At 36.2% G+C, this 19,423-nt stretch overlaps 1 protein-coding gene across 2 annotated transcripts in view; it reads right to left on the reverse strand.

Moving 5' to 3' along the window:
- LRBA (LPS responsive beige-like anchor protein) overlaps positions 1-19,423 on the reverse strand; it is a 546,641-nt gene that overhangs the window by 351,237 nt on the left and 175,981 nt on the right. Inside the window, exon 35 of one of the 2 annotated variants that reach the window (XM_014455776.2) lies at positions 12,574-12,638. The exons of the other annotated variant lie outside the window; for it this stretch is intronic. Within the exon in view, the coding sequence (XP_014311262.1) occupies positions 12,574-12,638 (65 nt within the window). The remainder of the gene's footprint in view (positions 1-12,573; positions 12,639-19,423) is intronic. 2 annotated transcript variants of the gene reach the window in all.

Raw genomic sequence — 19,423 nt, forward strand, 5'->3', positions numbered from 1 at the left:
CCAAAAGTTATACTTTGGCTTTGCTAAGAAAGATTAAAGATGAAATCCTGCATCCAAACCTAACATTTTTAGTGAGTTAAAGCACAATGTAAGTGCAGCACCACTGCTTCACACCAAACAGAACAAAACAGGCCTAAGAAGTAACCACAGAAAATTAAGATCAAGATAGAAAGTTAAAAGTGAAAAGTACCCCTGGCCAACGCGGCTCAGTTGGTTGGGTGTTGTCCCATGCACGGAAAGGTTGCTCCCAATCAGGGCACGTGCCCCAGTTGTGGGCTTGATCCTGGGTAGAAGGCAGCCGATCAATGGTTTGCTCTCACATCGATGTTTCTCTTTCTCTCCCTCCCACCAACTCTGTCCCTTACTCTCTCTCTAAAACTTAAAAAATCCTTTTTTAAGTGAAAAGTAATTTGACCATATAACTGGTTTAAAGGCAGACACATGAAAAAAAAATAAAGAAAAACAGATGTATCCTCATTAAGAGAAAATTCTAGTCCTCTTTGATAAGTTATTAAACTTTCCAAAATACTAGACATTAACTTAAATAGTTTAATCTTTAAAAAGAAAGAATATGGCACATACCTCTTTCTAAAGAACCCACACAAACTTCAAATATCAATTAAGAATAAAGAGAGATGAAAACCAACTCTGAAAAATCTATGAAACAATGATCTCTTACTCCACTAAAAAAAAATAGTTCATATCTAAACAACTGCTTATCAGATTTAAAGTTTCCCTGTAAATTACTTTAAATAATATGAAAAAATTTAACCAGAAAGCACATGGCACTTTAAGAAACACTCCAGAGTATCTAAGACACATACTCTACTTCAATTCAGATTTCATCTTTGGTTGGATCAGCTAAGACTAAATACTAGCCACACTGTTTTCCTAATTGCAACAAATACCTTTGTCTTTTACCAAAATATAACCTTGATAATGGCCAAGGGGGTCAGAATAATATATGTTTTACCCTGCTTCCCTCCCTCCCTCTACTTCTTCATTTTCCCTTCTACTCCTCCTCCTACTCATTTATTCCACAGACATGTATTAGGAATCTATGATACTTAGAGTGAAGGAAAATGTTAGAGCTACTAAACAAAAGCTTAGGAAGTAGTATTGCAACCTAAGCAGCTGAATATTGAAGAGACAGACAAGTATGTTAGTACTAGAAACAATATATCTTTTATGAGGGCTATTTACATATTCAGATACAAGTCTGAATTATTACTACAATAAGCAGATACCGACGATCCCCAGAGGATGACTAAAGCAATGTGACCAGCAGTATGTGGTATAATCTGTCCTTTCTGTACTTTTCAAGGTGGGGGGGGAGGGGGTCATAATAACAGATTTAAGAGTAAAAACCTAGGAAGATATGATATTCTCAAAAGGTATTTTTAGCAAACTAGATCCAATACTATAATTATAGGTCATTTTATAATTATTTATATGATTAACAAAGAATAAAATTCAAGATGAGAATTTGTATCTTAAATTTTTTACAACTATTGTACCTTTAAACTAGTTTCACATCTACCACCTTCCTGAATTTTAAGATCAAAAATTTTAAACTTTGATTAGCCAATAAAATATGACTGAGAAAAAAAATTAAGAAATTACATAAAAAGAAGACAGGCAACTCCATTGGATTCCATGACAGTTTAAGCTATAAAAAATTTATTTGCAGAGAATATGCACAGATTTTTCAGAATTCCAGACTATACGAACAAAAACAGGACAATCTAAATATATAAACTACTAGAGGCCCAGTGCACAAAATTCGTGTATGGGGGGGGGGGGGTGTCCCTCAGCCCAGCCTGCATCCTCTCCAATCTGGGACCCCTCGAGGGATATCCAACTGCCCGCTTGGGCCTGATCTCAGTGGGATCAGGGCCAAACGGGCTGTCAGACATCCCTCTCACAATCCAGGACTGCTGGCTCCCAACCGCTCGCCTGCCTGCCTGCCTGCCTGCCTGCCTGATTGCCCCTAACTGCTTCTGCCTGCCAACCTGACCGATGCCTAACTGCTACCCTGCCAGCCCGACTGCCCTTAACTGCCCTCCCTTGCCATCCTGGTCGCCCCTAACTATCCTCACCTGCAAGCCTGGTCATCCCCAACTGCCCTCCCCTGCTGGCCCAGTCACCCCTAACTACCCTCCCTTGCCAGTCTGGTCACCCCTAACTGCCCTCCCCTGCCGGCTGGGTTGCTCCCAACTGCCCTCCCCTGCAGGTCTTGTCCCTCCCAACTGCCCTCCCCTGCAGGCCTGGTCACCCCCAACTGCCCTCCCCTGCAGGCCTGGTTCCCCCCAACTCATCATTGATGTTTCTATCCCTCTCTCTGTCTCCCTTCCTTTGTCTAAAATCAATAAAAAAATACTTTTTTAAAATGTAAGCAACATTGTAATTGGTATAATTAAATTCATTTTTCAATTAAACACATTTTTAAGGTGAAGAAAAAGGCAATCAATGTAAAATAAATCAAGTACACAAATAAATAAGCTGAAGCCTGATATGCATAATAATCTGATCTACCACACTTGAATTTATTTACTGTAATACTGAATCTTCAGGTTTCATTTAAGGTTAAGGCAATGGTAATAAGTGACTTTCCTGTTAATGTGGTGCCACAGCCTCAATGAATGTTCTAAAGCAGGGGTCCTCAAACTATGGCCCGCGGGCCACATGCGGCCCGCCGAAAACATTTATCTGGCCCGCCGGGTGTTTTTGCCGCCGCTGCCTGGTGCTTAGCAGCCAACTAGTTTTTTTTTAAACTATAGTCTGGCCCTCCAACGGTCTGAGGGACAGTGAACTGGCCCCCTGTTTAAAAAGTTTGAGGACCCCTGTTCTAAAGGAAGTATTTGATATTCTTTAAGTAACATAAAACTGTTTAAAGAAACTTGTGCCTTTTGGAAAAAAATAAGACTCTTTGAAATCAATTACTTGTACACACACACACATTTTTGTTGTTGTTAATCTCCACCTGAGGATATTTTTTTCCATTTATTTATTTATTTACTTTAAGAGAGTGGAAGGGGGAAGGAGAGGGAAGGGAGACTGAGAGGGACAGGGAGAGAGAGAGAAATATCAATGTGAAAGAGACACACATACTGGTTGCCTCCCATACACACCCTGACTGGGGCCAGGGATAGAATCTGCAACCCAGATACATGCCCTTGACTGGTAATCAAACCCAAGACCCTTTGGTGTGTGGGCCAACACTCTAACCACTTAGCACACTGGCCAGGGCCAATTGCATGTATATTTATAACAAAGTAGAAATGACAGTGATGATAATGTTTTTTGCTCTTTTTTATAAATCTTTATTGTTCAGATTATTACAGTTGTTCCTCTTTTTTCCCCCCATAGCTCCCCTCCACCCAGTTCCCACCCCACCCCATGCCCTTACACCCCCCACTGTCCTCGTCCATAGGTGTACAATTTTTGTCCAGTCTCTTTCCTCACCCCCACACCCCCTTCCCCCAAGAATTGTCAGTCCACTCCCTTTCTATGCCCCTGATTCTATTATATTCACCAGTTTATTCTGTTCGACAGATTTTTTATTCACTTGATTTTTAGGTTCACTTGTTAATACATATGTACTTGTTGTCACTTTGTTGTTCATAATTTTTATCTTTACCTTTTTCTTCTTCTTCCTCTTCTTAAAGAATACCCTTCAGCATTTCATATAATACTGGTTGGGCGGTGATGAACTCCTTTAGCTTTTTCTTATCTGTGAAGCTCTTTATCTGACCTTCAATTCTAAATGATAGCTTTGCTGGGTAGAGTAATCTTGGTTATAGGTTCTTGCTATTCATCACTTTGAATATTTCATGCCACTCCCTTCTGGCCTGCATAGTTTCTGTTGAGAAATCAGCTGACAGTCATATGGGTACTCCCTTGTAGGTAACTGACTTTCTTTCTCTTGCTGCTTTTAAGATTCTCTCTTTGTCTTTTGCCCTTGGCATTTTAATTATGATGTGTCTTGGTGTGGTCCACTTTGGATTCCTTTTGTTTGGGGTTCTCTGTGCTTCCTGGACTTGTAAGTCTATTTCCTTCACCAGGTAGGGGAAGTTTTCTGTCATTATTTCTTCAAATAGGTTTTCAATATCTTGCTCTCGCTCTTCTTCTGGCACCCCCATAATTCGATGTTGGTACGCTTGAAGTCGTCCCAGAGGCTCCTTACATTATCTTCATATTTTTTTATTCTCTTTTCTTTTCCAGTTGGGTATTTTTTGCTTCTTCGTATTTCAAATCTTTGACTTGATTCTTGGGATCCTCTAGTCTGCTGTTGGATCTCTGTATATTATTCTTTATTTCAGTCAGTGTATGCTTAATTTCTAATTGGTCCTTTTTCATATCCTTGAGGGTCTCACTAAATTTCTTGGAGGTTTCTAAAAGATTCTTGAGTAACCTTATAACCGTGGTTTTGAATTCTATATCCAGTAGTTTGCTTTCCTCCATTTCTTTCATTTGTGACATGTTTCTTTGTCTCTGCATTTTGGCTGCTTTCCTGTGTTGATAAAGTGGCTTTGTGTGCTAGGTGTCCTGTAGGGCCCAGAGGCTCAGCCTCCCTAATTACCTGAGATGGACACTCTTAGTATACCTCTTTGTGGGCTTTGTGCACAGTCTTGTTGTAGTTAAGCCTTGGTTGCTGTTTGTATCACTGGGAAGAATTAACCTCCAGGCCAATTGGCTGTGAGGACCAGTTGTGTCTACAATGGGAGAACTTCTGTGCTGGAGACACCCTTATGGGGCAGGACTTGCTTCAGTGGGGCTTTGGTGCTCACTGAGTCTGCCCCCTGAGTGTGTCTCTTATGGATCTGAAGAGTTGTCATCTGAATGGTCTCACTCTGACCACTGAGTACACGGGCTCTTAGATCTTCAAGGAGGTGCAAAGTCATCCACTGCCTAAGCCCCCCAGCAGGAGCCACAGAGAGATCTGCAGATTCCTCCTCTTTGTTTGGGGTTTGGAGGTGCCCAGATGAGGTACAGCTGTGAAGCAATGCAGGCTGCTGATGAGCTTTAGGCCTTCTTTTGGAAGCTCTGGGGTTCTCTGACCCAGCTACAGTGTGACAGGCTTTTAGGTAGAGAAAGGCCAGGCCATTCGTATGCAAAAGCCGCTGCACACAGTTTGGGTGGGGTTGTAAATTGAAACTACACCTAAAAGACGAAACAGATATCATACAGAACCACGGGAAGGCTGGCTGAGTGGAAATTCTACAACTAGAAGGAAAGAAAAAAGCACATTGAGTCTGGTAGGAGGTGCAGAGGTGTGGAACTGTGGCGGTACGGAGGCACGCGCCAAAGGGGCTGGCAGCTGGGTACGCTGGTGTCTTTTTCAATCGGGAGGGGGATACAAAATCCCGACTGCTCTGAACTCCAGTTCCGGGTGAGAATCTTGGGACCCAGACTCATATGGAGAGAAACTGGACTGTCTGGCATCAGGCCGGAAGGGTGGCTTTCTCGCAGAGGTGCTTGCAGCGGTCATTGTTCCTGCACAGGGCCGCAGGACACAGAGACCCTGGGACATCTCTGAGGCAGAGCAGACTGGCAGCCATTGCGGTTTGCTCTGCCCTGATGATTCCCTGAGACCCCACCCCACCCCACCCAATTTACGATGATAATGTTTTAATTATCATAAAACAAAATTATGAATCAGGAAAACAATGTTCTTGCTATAAAAATGTGAAAATTTAATTTTTTGACAAATCTGTTATATGTCTATGTAGTTCTGTCTTGGCAAAAATTGTCAGTCTATGTAGTTACTTCTATCTTGGTAAAAATTGTCAAAGAAATATAACATGTTTATGTCACTGATTACTGATTATTTTATTTCTATACATAATGTTTGCATGACAATATCAATAACTGAACTAAAAAAATATCAAAACACTATTTACAAAAAAGTATCTTATCAATTAAACAGGTAAGTTAAGAGAAACATTTCTATCAAATAACAATTACTTATGTCTGACCTAAGTAATTGTTTTGCTAACGATACCCATCAAATCCAATAAACCTTACGCTGTAGTCTCAGTCTGTAGAGGTCTTTATGTTATTTACACTAATAAAACATTAATCAAGGACCACATTTATAGCAACTCCTCTATAAATGAGGTCATGGCAGGTCAGACTTACATAATAAGAAAAAAAAGGCTGGTCTCTGCAGTGAAAAGAAAACCCCTTATTACTTATTCTTCTAGCCCCTGGGATTAAGTCCAGTAGCTGAATACTGCAAACTACTTCACTAATACATCCATCGCTATGTAAACTCATTTAACCTCAATATATTGGATATTTATAAAATGCAAGCCAAATCCACTGATTTAAAAAATAAATCGCTAAACTGTTTCTTTAAAATATAGTCTATCCTCGAGAGAGATAATGAAAATTCCAGACACTGCCTCCACTATTTCACTAATGGATGTTAGTTTTCTTTCCACCACTATTTATTTCTTACATTTACTTAAAAGACAAAGGCTAAGTACTTTCTATAGGCTAAGTATTAAAATAAAGAAGACAGTTTCTAACCACAGGAGGCTAACAAATCCACACAAAGTAAGCACCAGTAAGAAAACAGAAAAAGAGCATTAGCAAACCTATAATCACAGATGACATTAAAACAGGTTATTCAAATAATTGTTTCCCCAATAAGAGTCAGCTATACTAGATAAGGATATTTGAGAATACCATAAGAGAATTCATTTCTTCACAAAATACAAAAATGTTTTATCGTAAAATATTTGTTCTATGTATATGTATTTTCTTTCCTCTTGGTAAAAATCCTCAAAGAAATACCATGACTACTGTGAAGATTATCTGTATAAAGTAAGTTTGTGTTTAAGAAAGCATGTTATTTACATAAAAATAACAATAATTGAAATCAAAACTATAAATACAATGCACTTAGAGACACAATAATATCAACTAAACACAAATACTTACTGAATTTGCAAGGCACTTCTACTGGACCCATGGATATAACCACAAATAAGAGACAGAGCGATTGCCATTACAGAACATAAATATACAATTTACAGGAGGAGAGAGACAATCAAGATAAACATGAAAGGAGAGTAAGAAGGAAAAATGTTTTAAGATATGAGGTAAAAGTACCCTGGTAACAGATTTCAGGAAAAACTTCTCAGGAGGTGACATCTGAACTGGGACTTTAGCGAGAATGAACCAGACATGAAGAGATTTGAAGGTGGATCTTCTAGCTATGGTAGAAGTCAACAAATCATCCCTCAGAAAAACTGAAGAATAGCAATCATTTCAGGGTTCTGAAATTTGACCAAAGGCAAACAACAAAATCTATAATAATTATATTCATGGAAGTCTGCTAAATACTGAGTAAGAACAAATAGTCTATAGCAATCTTTTTTGGGAATGCCCTACGCAAACACCACAGACTGTGGCTACGTATAGAAATCACCAACTTCACTAACAGACGGCTGACCTGGTTTGGAAGAAAAGGCAAAAAATGCAAGCTAAGCTAAAAATAGGAAAAGCCTATCACTCTCCTAATCTGTGATTATATTTGCAGTTAGGGTGAATAGGAGACAGTAGAACAACCCAGAAACTGAAGAGGGAGATACTAAAAAATGAAATAGCCATAGCTATATATTACATATATCAAATAGCTGAATAAGAATTTCACACATGGGTGACTGTCTGGGTTCCTGAGCACATAGACAGACTTGGAGAAGGGGGGGTGGGGGTGTCAAACAGCAGGAAATAATCGTTACAACAGAAGAAAACTACCCCAAATTTGAATGTGTTGTCATCTACCAGCTATACGAGAACAAAGATGTAACTAAAATATCTGACCAGTCTGACCTCTAACCTGCAGAGAAAAGGATAGCCCTAAAAAAGCGAGGCTAAAAACAAAAACTAAGAAATCTTGGAAGAGTTTAACAGCAAGATTAATAGCACCATACCACAACAGAGACAAATTTTGCAAATTAAGCCCAACAAGTAACTTTTAAAAATCAACAAACAAAACCATATCCAACAACTATTTTTAAAAAATGATAGCCCTAGCTGGTTTGGCTCAATGGATAGAGCATCAGCCTGCGGATTGAAGGGTCCCGGATTTGATTCCGGCCAAGGGCACATGCCTGGGTTGCGGGCTTGATCCCCAGTGTGGGGTGTGCAGGAGGCAGCCAATCAATGATTCTCTCTCATCATTGATGTTTCTATCTCTCTCCTTCCCTCTCCCTTCCTATCTGAAATCAATAAAAAAATAATAAAATTTAAAAAATTATATACTATGACCAAGGAATTATCCTAGGTATGCAAAGCTGGCACAATATTTCAAAATTAATTAACATAATACATCACACATCAACAACTCAACAGAAAAATCACATAATCATATCAATAGATACAAAAAAGCATTTGACAAAATCCAACATACATTCATGATAAAAACTCTAAGAACAGAGGAAACGTCTTCAACTTGATCATATAATAAAAGGCTAATATGCAAATTGTCCCCTTGACCAGGAGTTTTACTGGGAGTTTGACCAGGGGGTGGGGCCGACTGGCCAACCACCCGAGGCGCCTCCCCCCTGGTCGGTCAGACCCACCTGTGCACGAATTCATTCACCAGGCCTCTAGTACCTACCATAAAACCCACAACTAATATAACAGTCAATGATGAGGAACTCAAAACTTTCCCATCAAGATCAGTACAAGATAAGGATGTCCCTTCCTACTATTCCTTGTCAACATTATAGTAGAAGTTATAGCTAAAGAGATAAGAAAGTAAATGACATATATGTTCGGATAAAAGACATAAGATGTCTTTGTTCACAGATGACATAATTGCCTATAAGGAAAATCCAAAATAGTCGACAACAAAAAGTCATGGAATTCATTAACTATTATAGCCAGGTTGTAGCATACAAAGTTAATATACAAAAAGTCAATTGCTCTCCTATATATACCAACAATGAACAAGTGGAATTTGTAATAAACACACAATACCATTTTTATTAGCATCCCCGAAACAAAAAAAATTAGCTATAACAAAATATGTACAAGATCTATATGAAGAAAATTATAAAACTCAGATAAATAATATTAAAGAATTAAATAAATGGAGAAATATCCCATGTTGATAGATAGGAAGACTCAATATTGTCAAGATGTCAGTTCATCCTATCTTGGTCTATAGATTCATTTAAAATCCCAGCAATATATCAACAAATATCGACAAACTGATTTTATACTTTATAAGAAGCAAAAGGTACAGAATAGACAACACAATATTGAAGGAAAAGAACAATGTTGGAGGACTAACACTACCTGACATCAAGACTACAGTAAAACTACAGAAATAAAGACAGTGTGGTTTATAATGGTAAAAGAATAGACAAACAGATCAATGGTACAGAATAAAGAGCCAATAAATAAACCCACATAAATATAGTCAACTGATCTTTGGCAATGGAAGAGCAAAGGCAATCAAACAAACCAATCATACTCTTGTCAATTAATAGTGCTGGAACAACTGGACATCCACATCCAAAAAAATGACTCTAGACCAGCCGTGGGCAAACTACGGCCCGCGAGCCAGATCCGGCCCGTTTGAAATGAATAAAACTAAAAAAAAAAAAAAAGACCGTACCCTTTTATGTAATGATGTTTACTTTGAATTTATATTAGTTCACACAAACACTCCATCCATGCTTTTGTTCCGGCCCTCCGGTCCAGTTTAAGAACCCACTGTGGCCCTCGAGTCAAAAAGTTTGCCCACCCCTGCTCTAGACATAGCACTTATAGACTGCACAAAAATTAACTCAAAATGGATCTCAGACAAAATTGAAAATAAAACACTATAAAACTCCTAGAAAATAACATAGGAGATAACCCAGATGACCTGGGTATGGCAGTGACTTTTTAAAAACAGAACCAAAGGCATGATCCACAAAAGAAATAATGGATGAGCTGAATGTCCTTATGATTAAAAACTACTGCTCTACAAAAGATAATGTCAAGAGAATTAGAAGACAAGACATAGGAATATTTTTGCAAAAGACATCTGATAAAGGACTATTATCTAAAATATAAAAAAGAAATGTTGAAACTCAACAGTAAGAAAACACCCAATTAAAAAATTGAGCAAAGACTTTTTCAGACACCTCACCATAGAGGATATACAAATGACAAATTAGCAAATGGAAAGATGCTCTATGTCACATGTTAGAGAAATGCAAATTAAAACAATAATAATATATCACTATATACCTATTACAATAGCGAAAATCTACTAATTCCACTCAATAGTTTCAAAAAGAATAAATACATAGGAATAAGTTCTTAAGTATCATGTCTGTAGAATAAAACTTTGCTAATTAATTATAGATCTAAGTACATGAAGCAACATCTAGGATTCATGAATTAAAAGCCCCAAAATGGTTAAAATGTGAATTATCCACAAATTAATCTATAAAGTTTATGCAATCCCCATCACAATCCCAAAGACTTTTTATATAGATACTAACAAGCTGATTCAAAATTTATATGGGAATGTAAATGACCTAACATCTTACCTAATAATAGACAAACATGTAAATTGACTGTCCCTCCACTACGCTCACCAGCCAATCAGGAGAGTATGCAAATTAACCCAACAAAGATGGCGGTTAATTTGCATACCTAGGCGCGAAGTGGCAGAGCGAAGACTGAAGGCTCCGGACAGAGCAGCGAAAGCCTGGGTCCTGGGTGCCGGAGGAAAACTGGTGCTGGCAGCCAGGGGAAGGGAAGGCCTATTGCACGAATCTCTTCGTGCAACGGGCCTCTAGTAGTCAAAATAATTTTCAAGAGGAACATAAAAGACTTAGCCTACCCAATTTTAAAACATATTACAAAGTCACAATAATAAAGAGAGTATGGTATTGGCATAAAGACAGAAAAAGAGATCAAAAGAAAGGAACTGAAAATACAGAAATAAATCCTTTATATTTATGGTCAATTGATTTTCAATAAAAGGGATGACAATTCACTGGGGAAAAAGGTGACCTTTTCAACAAATGGTGCCTAGATAATCAGATATCTACAGGAAAAAGTGAACTTAGACCTTTATTTCACATCATGCAAAAAATAAACACAAAATGAATCACAGACCTAATGTAGAGACTAAAACTATAACATTTCTAGAAAATGAATATAGTCTTTCTAGGAAAAAAATGTACATCCAGGACCTTGTATTAAGCTAAGATTTCCTGAATTTTCCTACAAAAGTGTAATTCATTAATGAAAAATAGGTAAATTTTACTTTATCAAAATTTAAAAATTTTGCTCTTCAATGAAAATGAAACTTGATCCCTCTCCCTTATGATCAGACGATGACATAAGAGAGATAATATGGACTGTGGAGAGTGGCTACAGCATTCAGACAGGATCAAGCCTCGGAATGACTTGTGGCAAAGCCACATACAAGTCCCAGCTTGGAGGGAAAAGCCCTCCCAGCACAATTATAGCCAAAAGGCTATGGCTGTAAGCTTGACCTTATAGTCCAACCCTGCAGGCCTAGGTAGCTAACGGATGTGGGCTGCAGGGGTGGGTGCAGCAAGTGCTGCCTAAACAAAGCTTGATAAAGTTCAAAGAATGGCAACAACAGGAAAGACGCAGATTTGAAACTCGCAAGAACATTGTAAACATCTTGCCCTTGTTTTGCTTTGTGTGATCTGACTATAGGCAGTCCTCAGGTTATGTTGGACTCGACATACGTCGTTTCGTGGTTATGTCGCCTTCTCCCATTTATTTATAAAAAAATTTTTAAAAGTTCTGTCATTTCAATGTATGTACATATGTGCTTTATGTTTTTTATTATTTATTTACCACAAGTAAAGGTCAGGAGTTGTTATCTTTCTTTTAAATTTTTTTTACTGTTTCACTTCATTACTACTGCGTATTTTGCTCCATGTGAGTGGCATAGGTGCTTATGTAGGTGGGTTCTGACTTATGGAGAAAATCGCATTACGTCACGCTGTAGGAATAGATCTCCAACGTAACCCGAGGACCTACTGTATAAAATAAAGCTTTGGCTTACAGGCTGTGTCACTGTTTCCTCATCCAGGCACAGTGATCCACCTGGTCCCAACTGTATTCTCTTGTCTGTTTTCTTTAATCCTTCACCACCCCTCCTCAGGTTCACCCTGGCCATGCTGGACACGGTTCAATGGACATCTTAGTCTAATTATTGTTTTTATAGATATAATAAAACTTAATGGAAAACCCAAATAAGCATCAGATTCCTTATATCTGCTAATAGAATCATCAGTTTACTTTTGCCAAACTCAGCTTTACTTAATGAAAAAATAAGACCAAAAATGAGAGAGGGAGAGAGAGAGAGAGAAAATAAGATCAGAACTTTATCAGTAAGATGCAACCATGAAGAAAACCATAAAATGATTAAATATTGGCATATTTTTAATAATTACTACCTTCTACTTTACTGACTGCAAAAACAAAAAATATAGTACCAAAAAATTATCACTTTCTATGGCAGAAGTAGAGTAATATTTTAAAGTAAAATATAATAGATATAAAGTAGATTACCTTCCTTCATTGACGAGTTCAATAAAAGCCAGGCCTGCATTCTTCTGAATAGAATTCTGCCACTCCTAAAAAATAGCAGAAAATAGCTGAACAAATTTCACTCAGTAAATTATTTCTTAAAAACAACAATTATAAAAAAAATCACACATTTCAATTTCATACCTTAAATTTAAAGGAAAGGTTGTGTTAAACATGCTGCCTACGCAATGGAACCCCATGAACACATGAACAGTTGACATTAAAAAGGAAAATAAACGAGTTAGCAAAAATTTGATTCTATATAAACAAAATAAACCTATCTACAGTTATTTTGCCCTTTTCATTCTATAACATGATATATCACTAATTTAACTTAAATCATTGGGAGTTGGGAAGGAAGAAAGGAAGACAGCAAAGAACACCAAAGACAGAGATTTTTGGTTTTGCTCTTTAAGAAAAAAGATGCATCACCCCAAATGAGGGAAACACATAGTTAAGTAGTAAATAAACACAACAAATAGTAGTAAATAAACATAACGGAAAACTGATGATTAATGATTGAGAAAGAGACAAGAAAAATTCATGAATCTGGCTAGACAACTGTGAGCTAGAAAACTATAGTTACTAGCCTATAAATTAGCAAAAGATAATCTAAATCTATTACCTATATTCTTTATGAATAAATTATTCATTAAAAAGCCTAGGGGGGAAATCAACCAGTAGAATGTGTACAAATAAATTTTTCTAATTCTTATATCAAAACACATAAAATATATGTTAATAAAACCAGGGTAGGCCTACCTGAATTGAAATATGGATTTGAGAAATACCAATGCATGTATGTGTATGTCTCAAGAGATACACGCATGTATATATATTTTTTTCCAGAATTGGAAAAATATACAGAATCTTTGTTTCTTAACACTAAGGAGGCACTTATAACCTACCTACATGATCTCCCTTAATTGATCTTTTTCTGTTCTTTTACCAGGCTCAAAACAAAAGACAATGTTGGGCTACTTACCATTGCAACCATAAACTATATTCACATTTTCTGAATATAATACCTTTAAGATTTTTAAATTCCATGTCATTTCACCCGCCAATGACTACTCTGTTTCATGCCAAAATCCTTCTTTTTCCTCCCCGGCCTTATCCTTTCTTTTCTACATTCTCTTTTTTATCTCCAACTTTGTATTACAGTACTTCCTTGTATGTTCTGAAAACCCAAAGGTGACTCTCAGGACTAAAATGGCTATAAGCCCCAATTTTGTTACAGGATACCAGTTCATGAATAATGTCAGTAAGAACACACTAACAGAGTGGTTCTCAACCTCTGGCCCTTTAAATACAGTTCCTCATGTTGTGACCCAACCATAAAATTATTTTCGTTGCTACTTCATAACTGTAATGTTGCTACTGTTATGAATCGTAATGTAAATATCTGATATGCAGGATGGTCTTAGGCGACCCCTGTAAAAGGGTCGTTCGACCCCCAAAGGGGTCGCAACCCACAGGTTGAGAACCGCTGCACTAACAGAACATATACAGTAGAATGGAAATTAAATACAAAGTCAGTTAGACATTTGAGAGTAGTAATTGGCTAGACCTGGGCGAAAAGATAAAGCAATGTGTTGTTGAAAAAAAGAGTAACACCACAGAAGTAATGAGATCTATGTTCTCAAACTGATTCGGACATGAAGAGGATACATCCATGGACACAATTCACTTTACATATCTCTGTCTTAGATTCTCCCTTAAAATTTTCTTCAAGCTATATTACTCTGTGATTCAATAGCATGCAGACATTTAGAAATTAGTGAATCATGAAGTTTACAATATTCACAATTCACAATTGTCACCCAACTGAAACAATAAAAGAGAGGTCTTATATTTCTGAAATAAAGCAAGTCAAGAATACTAGATAGAAATACCTATTTAATTTAAAAGCCTTTTCCTTCTTCTTACAAAAATGAAATAGATAATACAAAAGAAAGCAATAGAATAAAGGAGTATATCCCTGAGAGAAGACCATGTGTCACTCCCTCCCCGTTTTTTAATAAGGAAGAAGGAGAGAGAGAGAAAAAATAAAGCAGAAACTGCAGGTTAACTTTTTGGATGCTGATGCAGATGATCCCACACCTCACTTCACCAAGTCTCAAAGAGTTGCCTAAACATAGTAATGCACAGGGATTGGAAAGAGACGCAGATGTAATGATAAAGGGACCTAAAAGAGCCTTGAATATAAAAAATTCTCATGTTCTTGGAAGAGTCAGAAAATTACTCTAGACGGATGTACAAGTAGCTGAGGCTTTGAGGGCACAAGGTGAACACACCTGTGACCTTTGTTGATAGACAGCAGTGAGTGAATCAAGGGATGATGACAACTCAAGGGATGCCACAGTCAAGGAACAGCAGCACATACTCCCTCCTCAGCTCTTTACACAACACAGCAGCTCAGCAAGCAACATGGAAATCTGATAGAGCACCAGATTATGATGAGGCAAGACCTTAAACTGACCGAGTTCTCATTAAGATCACTTACTGGAAGGAAAATCTCAAAATGGAAATTAACTTTAATAGAAAGAAAGATATTTTTCTTGCTAGAAAAAAGGAAATAAAAAAGAAAGGCAAATGGATATCCTATAATTCTTAAATCACACATTTCATATTTAACAGATTCACTAATATTATTTTTGTCAAATCAGTTTTGTTTGATCTAAAACTCCAACAGGTGAGGCTTTTTACTATCTAAGTCATATAAAATTCAAAACTTTACTCTATAAGGAAAAAATATGTAACAGTAGAGAGACTAAAATTTAATAGACAGGTAAATATCAATTTGATTTTCATTTATGTATACAAACTGACATTTACTTATAATGTAAAATCAGGAAGTGTAACACTTAAATTTCACAACGATTTAAAACAATGATTTAGGACAGATATAAAACTAGTTCAAGTTAGTATAACTATAAAAAATTTGCAATCTAAAAATTTGTATGCTCTTAACTTCGTATGTCACACAAAATATTTTAACTGAAAAACAAATTAGACATGAAGGGACAAATAGAAGTGGAAGAGTCCAATTTGTTATCAAAGCTCAGAAACAAAAATTAACTACTACTAATACATTAAGCTTCTTGTTTTCCCAAGCATCATGTATAACCCCACAATCGTTAACTTATAGTAACTAGCATCTAATCACCTGGAGAAAAACTTTTCCCTAGCTAAAAAAAAATAAGACAAAATGAGAAATGAAGTGAAAATACAAATCTTACTTACACTTTTGGGTATGGGGACAAAAATCTCACAGTTCTCAAAGATACTAGTGAATTTTAATTTGTCTATAATTCATTCATAATTATAAATTATTAACATTTAATAAGATCACATTTCAGGTATATAAAGACATGCTGATAAGAATTAAAAACACAGACAAAAAGAAACTGAAGCCCATGATAATATAAAATTAATTTTTGTAATAAAATCAGCTGTTAGTCAAAGCCAACAAGTTTTCACCATACTAAAACATTATCCACAATCCTTAAGGAAGTTGCCAAAACTAGAAAGATGACTCATTAATCGTGCTATCCTACAGCATTTTTCTCCTCTTTTAAGATAATTATCAAAGAAGGCGTTAGTCTAAACAATTTTATAAACCACAGCTCAATATAACCTTTAGTGAGTTTTAATAGTTGAAAGAAAAGCTTAATGGTTATCGTCTTTCATGATCATTGCAATATTTCATCACAGTATTTACAATTATATAGTGATGCAAAATGCATAGTACCTTTAAAAGTCTTGGTTATTCTTTTCCCAGAGGTATTGGTGAAAAACACTTTAAAAGCCTCAAATCCAACCACTAATGCAACTAAGTAATTTCAAAACACATTTCAGCACTTTGGAGAGGAAGGACTCAAAACATAACAACTGAGTCAATAATTTCAGACTTGTTCTAAGCTGTATTTAATTGACCATCATTTCCTATAGCCATGATTGTTGACTAGTCAATTTTTACTAAAATATACTCTTAGCTTACTAATGTTCTTAAGTCATACAACAACAACAAGATAGTATATATTAGTAAAATTATTAAATAAACAAAGTTCCACCAAATTTCAAATATGTGGCTTTGGTGGTAAAAGTCTGATTGTTTGCAGGAAAAAAATAAACTTCATTAGCAAAATAAGTCTATTACCCCCCCACCACCACCACCATTAACAGTCAAATACAGAGAAAAGGGTACCAATTAAAATGCTATAATTAATTTATATTGGTTATATTCATATTTAATTCTAACATCCTTAAAGTAAATGAGACAAAAACCTCTGACATATTTTAGTGTACTGAATGCACTTCATAAATTTACCTAAATTTTAAAAACAATTCCCAGTATTATCATGCTATAAAGCAAATAAAATTCAGCCACAGAATGACAAGATAGACTACATATACTCCATCTTGCCATCTTTTATTTTGGAGGTGGGGTTCAAGCCATAAACGTTGACAGTATATATAGTATCAATTTTTATTATGGTGGGTTAGATAGTCACCAAACTATCTTTTACTCTTTAAAAAAGGAATACGGTAGGTGACTGCAGGTTAAACTTAGCAAAAACCAAGGACAAAGATTGTAGAAAGGAAACAACAGTATAAGAGAGAAGGTAAAAAATTTCTCTACAACCTGGAGAAAAATAAACTTGAGGAAGTAAACCAATGCTTATTTCAGAACCCTAGAAAGGCCAGGAACAGAATGCATTGGATACATAGGAGCATGGTTGAGGGACAGTGATGAAAATAATTTGAATGATTGAAAGTTGGTGTAAAAAATAGAATCCCAGATCCTTTCCTCATAGTGTATGGCCATACCCACCATGGGAAAAGATTGAAACTTTACTTGCCAGATAAATAAACTTCTAGACATTATAAAAAGCCTTAATAAAGGCTATAATAAAATAAGATAACATGAAAGTAAACTTACTGAACTATGAGACTCTAAACAAAATTAAATAAGTTTTCTCTAAGAAAAATGAGAAGCCATAAAAAAGTCAAAATCCATCAATGGCAAAAGAGAGCTTATTCATCACCAGTAGACAACTCCCACAAAGACACATACTCTAGTAGATGTTTCCTTTTGTGCAATACACTTAAATATGACCAGAGAGCAAAGTGTCACTAGTCGTTAGAGGAAAGACTCTTTTGTCAATGACATACATACACCAAAAATAAAAATAAAAAAAATAGGGGGGTGGGGTGGGGGGAGAAAAAACCTCATAAAAAAACAGACACTATTGTTAAGGCAGTAGAGAGAAAGAGATTAAAGAAAAGTATAATTAATAACATAAGAAAGATTAAAATTTTCATGTAAAAAAAAATCAGGGCAGGGACTTTGTTTTATTCCCTGGTATCTCTATGCTCCTACATCAAAGTTCTCTAGAAAAACAGAACCAATGGGTTAGAGATAGATTTTATTTATTTTAAGGAACTGGCTCACACAGGGTGACAAATTCCAAGATCTGCAGGGTGAGTTGGCAAGCTAGAGAGCCAATGGTCTAGTTCTATTCTGAGTCCAAAAGCATAAGAATTAGGAAAACCAATGGCCTACTTCCAGTCTGAAGCCCAATAGGCTCAAACACAGAAAAAGCTCATGTTTCTGTTTGAGTCCAAAGGCAGGAAAGAGCTGATGTCCCAGTTCTAAAGCATTCAAGCAGGTGGAATTCTCTCTTACTTAGAGGATAGTACGCGCCTTTCTGTTCTATCAGGTTCTTCAACTGACTAGATGAACAGCCCCACACACCTTAGGAGAGCAATTGCTTTATTCAGCCTACTAATTTAAATGTTAATATCACACAGAAACAACCCAGAATCATGTTTGATCATATATGTGGACACACCATGGCTCAGTAAAGTTGACACATAAAATTAACCATCAAATCTCGCTCCTTCACTACTCAAAAACAAAACTCAGAAAACTAAAAAATGCTCTTAAAAATTAAAAGTAAGCCTGGCATTGTGGCTCAGTTAATTACAGCTTTGTCCATAGACCAAAAGGTTGTGGGTTCAATCCCTGGTGGGGGCACATATGGGAGGTAACTATCAATGATGATTCTCTCCCCCTCCCTCCCTTCCTCTCTCTCTAAAATCAATAAAACAAATTAAAAAATCAATAAAATATCCTCAGGTAAGATTTAAAAATAACTTAACAGTATAATATCAAACAAAAATTTTGAAAACAGTATTGGAAGCTGTTGAGAAAACCACTTCAAATAAAAGATAAAAAGATAATAGATGAAAATGGATACCAAAATTAGAAAATTAATCCAGATAGTTTAACATTTAACTAACAAGAGGTCTAGAAACAGAAACAAAAAAATAGAGAAAAAGAAATTCCCATATACTAATAAATAATTCGAGTAAATTTCTCTGAACACATGCATATACTTTTTCAGACTGACAAGGTTTACATAAAATACCAAAGACAGTGCGATTTAAAATATTCACACATGCCAAGGCACAATCCAGTAACAACATCAACAATTTTTAAAATAATAAAAATACTAAAAAGCTGTCAGGGAGAAAAAAATTTTTGAAGAGATTATAATTTTCAGTCTCTAATACTTATATATCCAAACAAGCTATCAATCAAATATGAAAGTTAAATAAAAGACATTATCACACAGCAAAATCTAAAATATTCTACCCCTCGTGCATTCTTTCTCAAGAAATTACAAAGGATGGGCCTCATCAAAATTAATAGACATCCAACTATCATCCTCCATCCCTATTCTCCTTTAATTTTCCCATGACATACTTATTACCTCCAGATTTTTTGTCTTTACCTTTGTTTTATTCCTTACTATATTCTCAG

Source organism: Myotis lucifugus, unplaced genomic scaffold, assembly GCF_000147115.1.
Source record: "Myotis lucifugus unplaced genomic scaffold, Myoluc2.0 scaffold_1, whole genome shotgun sequence".
NCBI classification, from domain to species: domain Eukaryota; kingdom Metazoa; phylum Chordata; class Mammalia; order Chiroptera; family Vespertilionidae; genus Myotis; species Myotis lucifugus.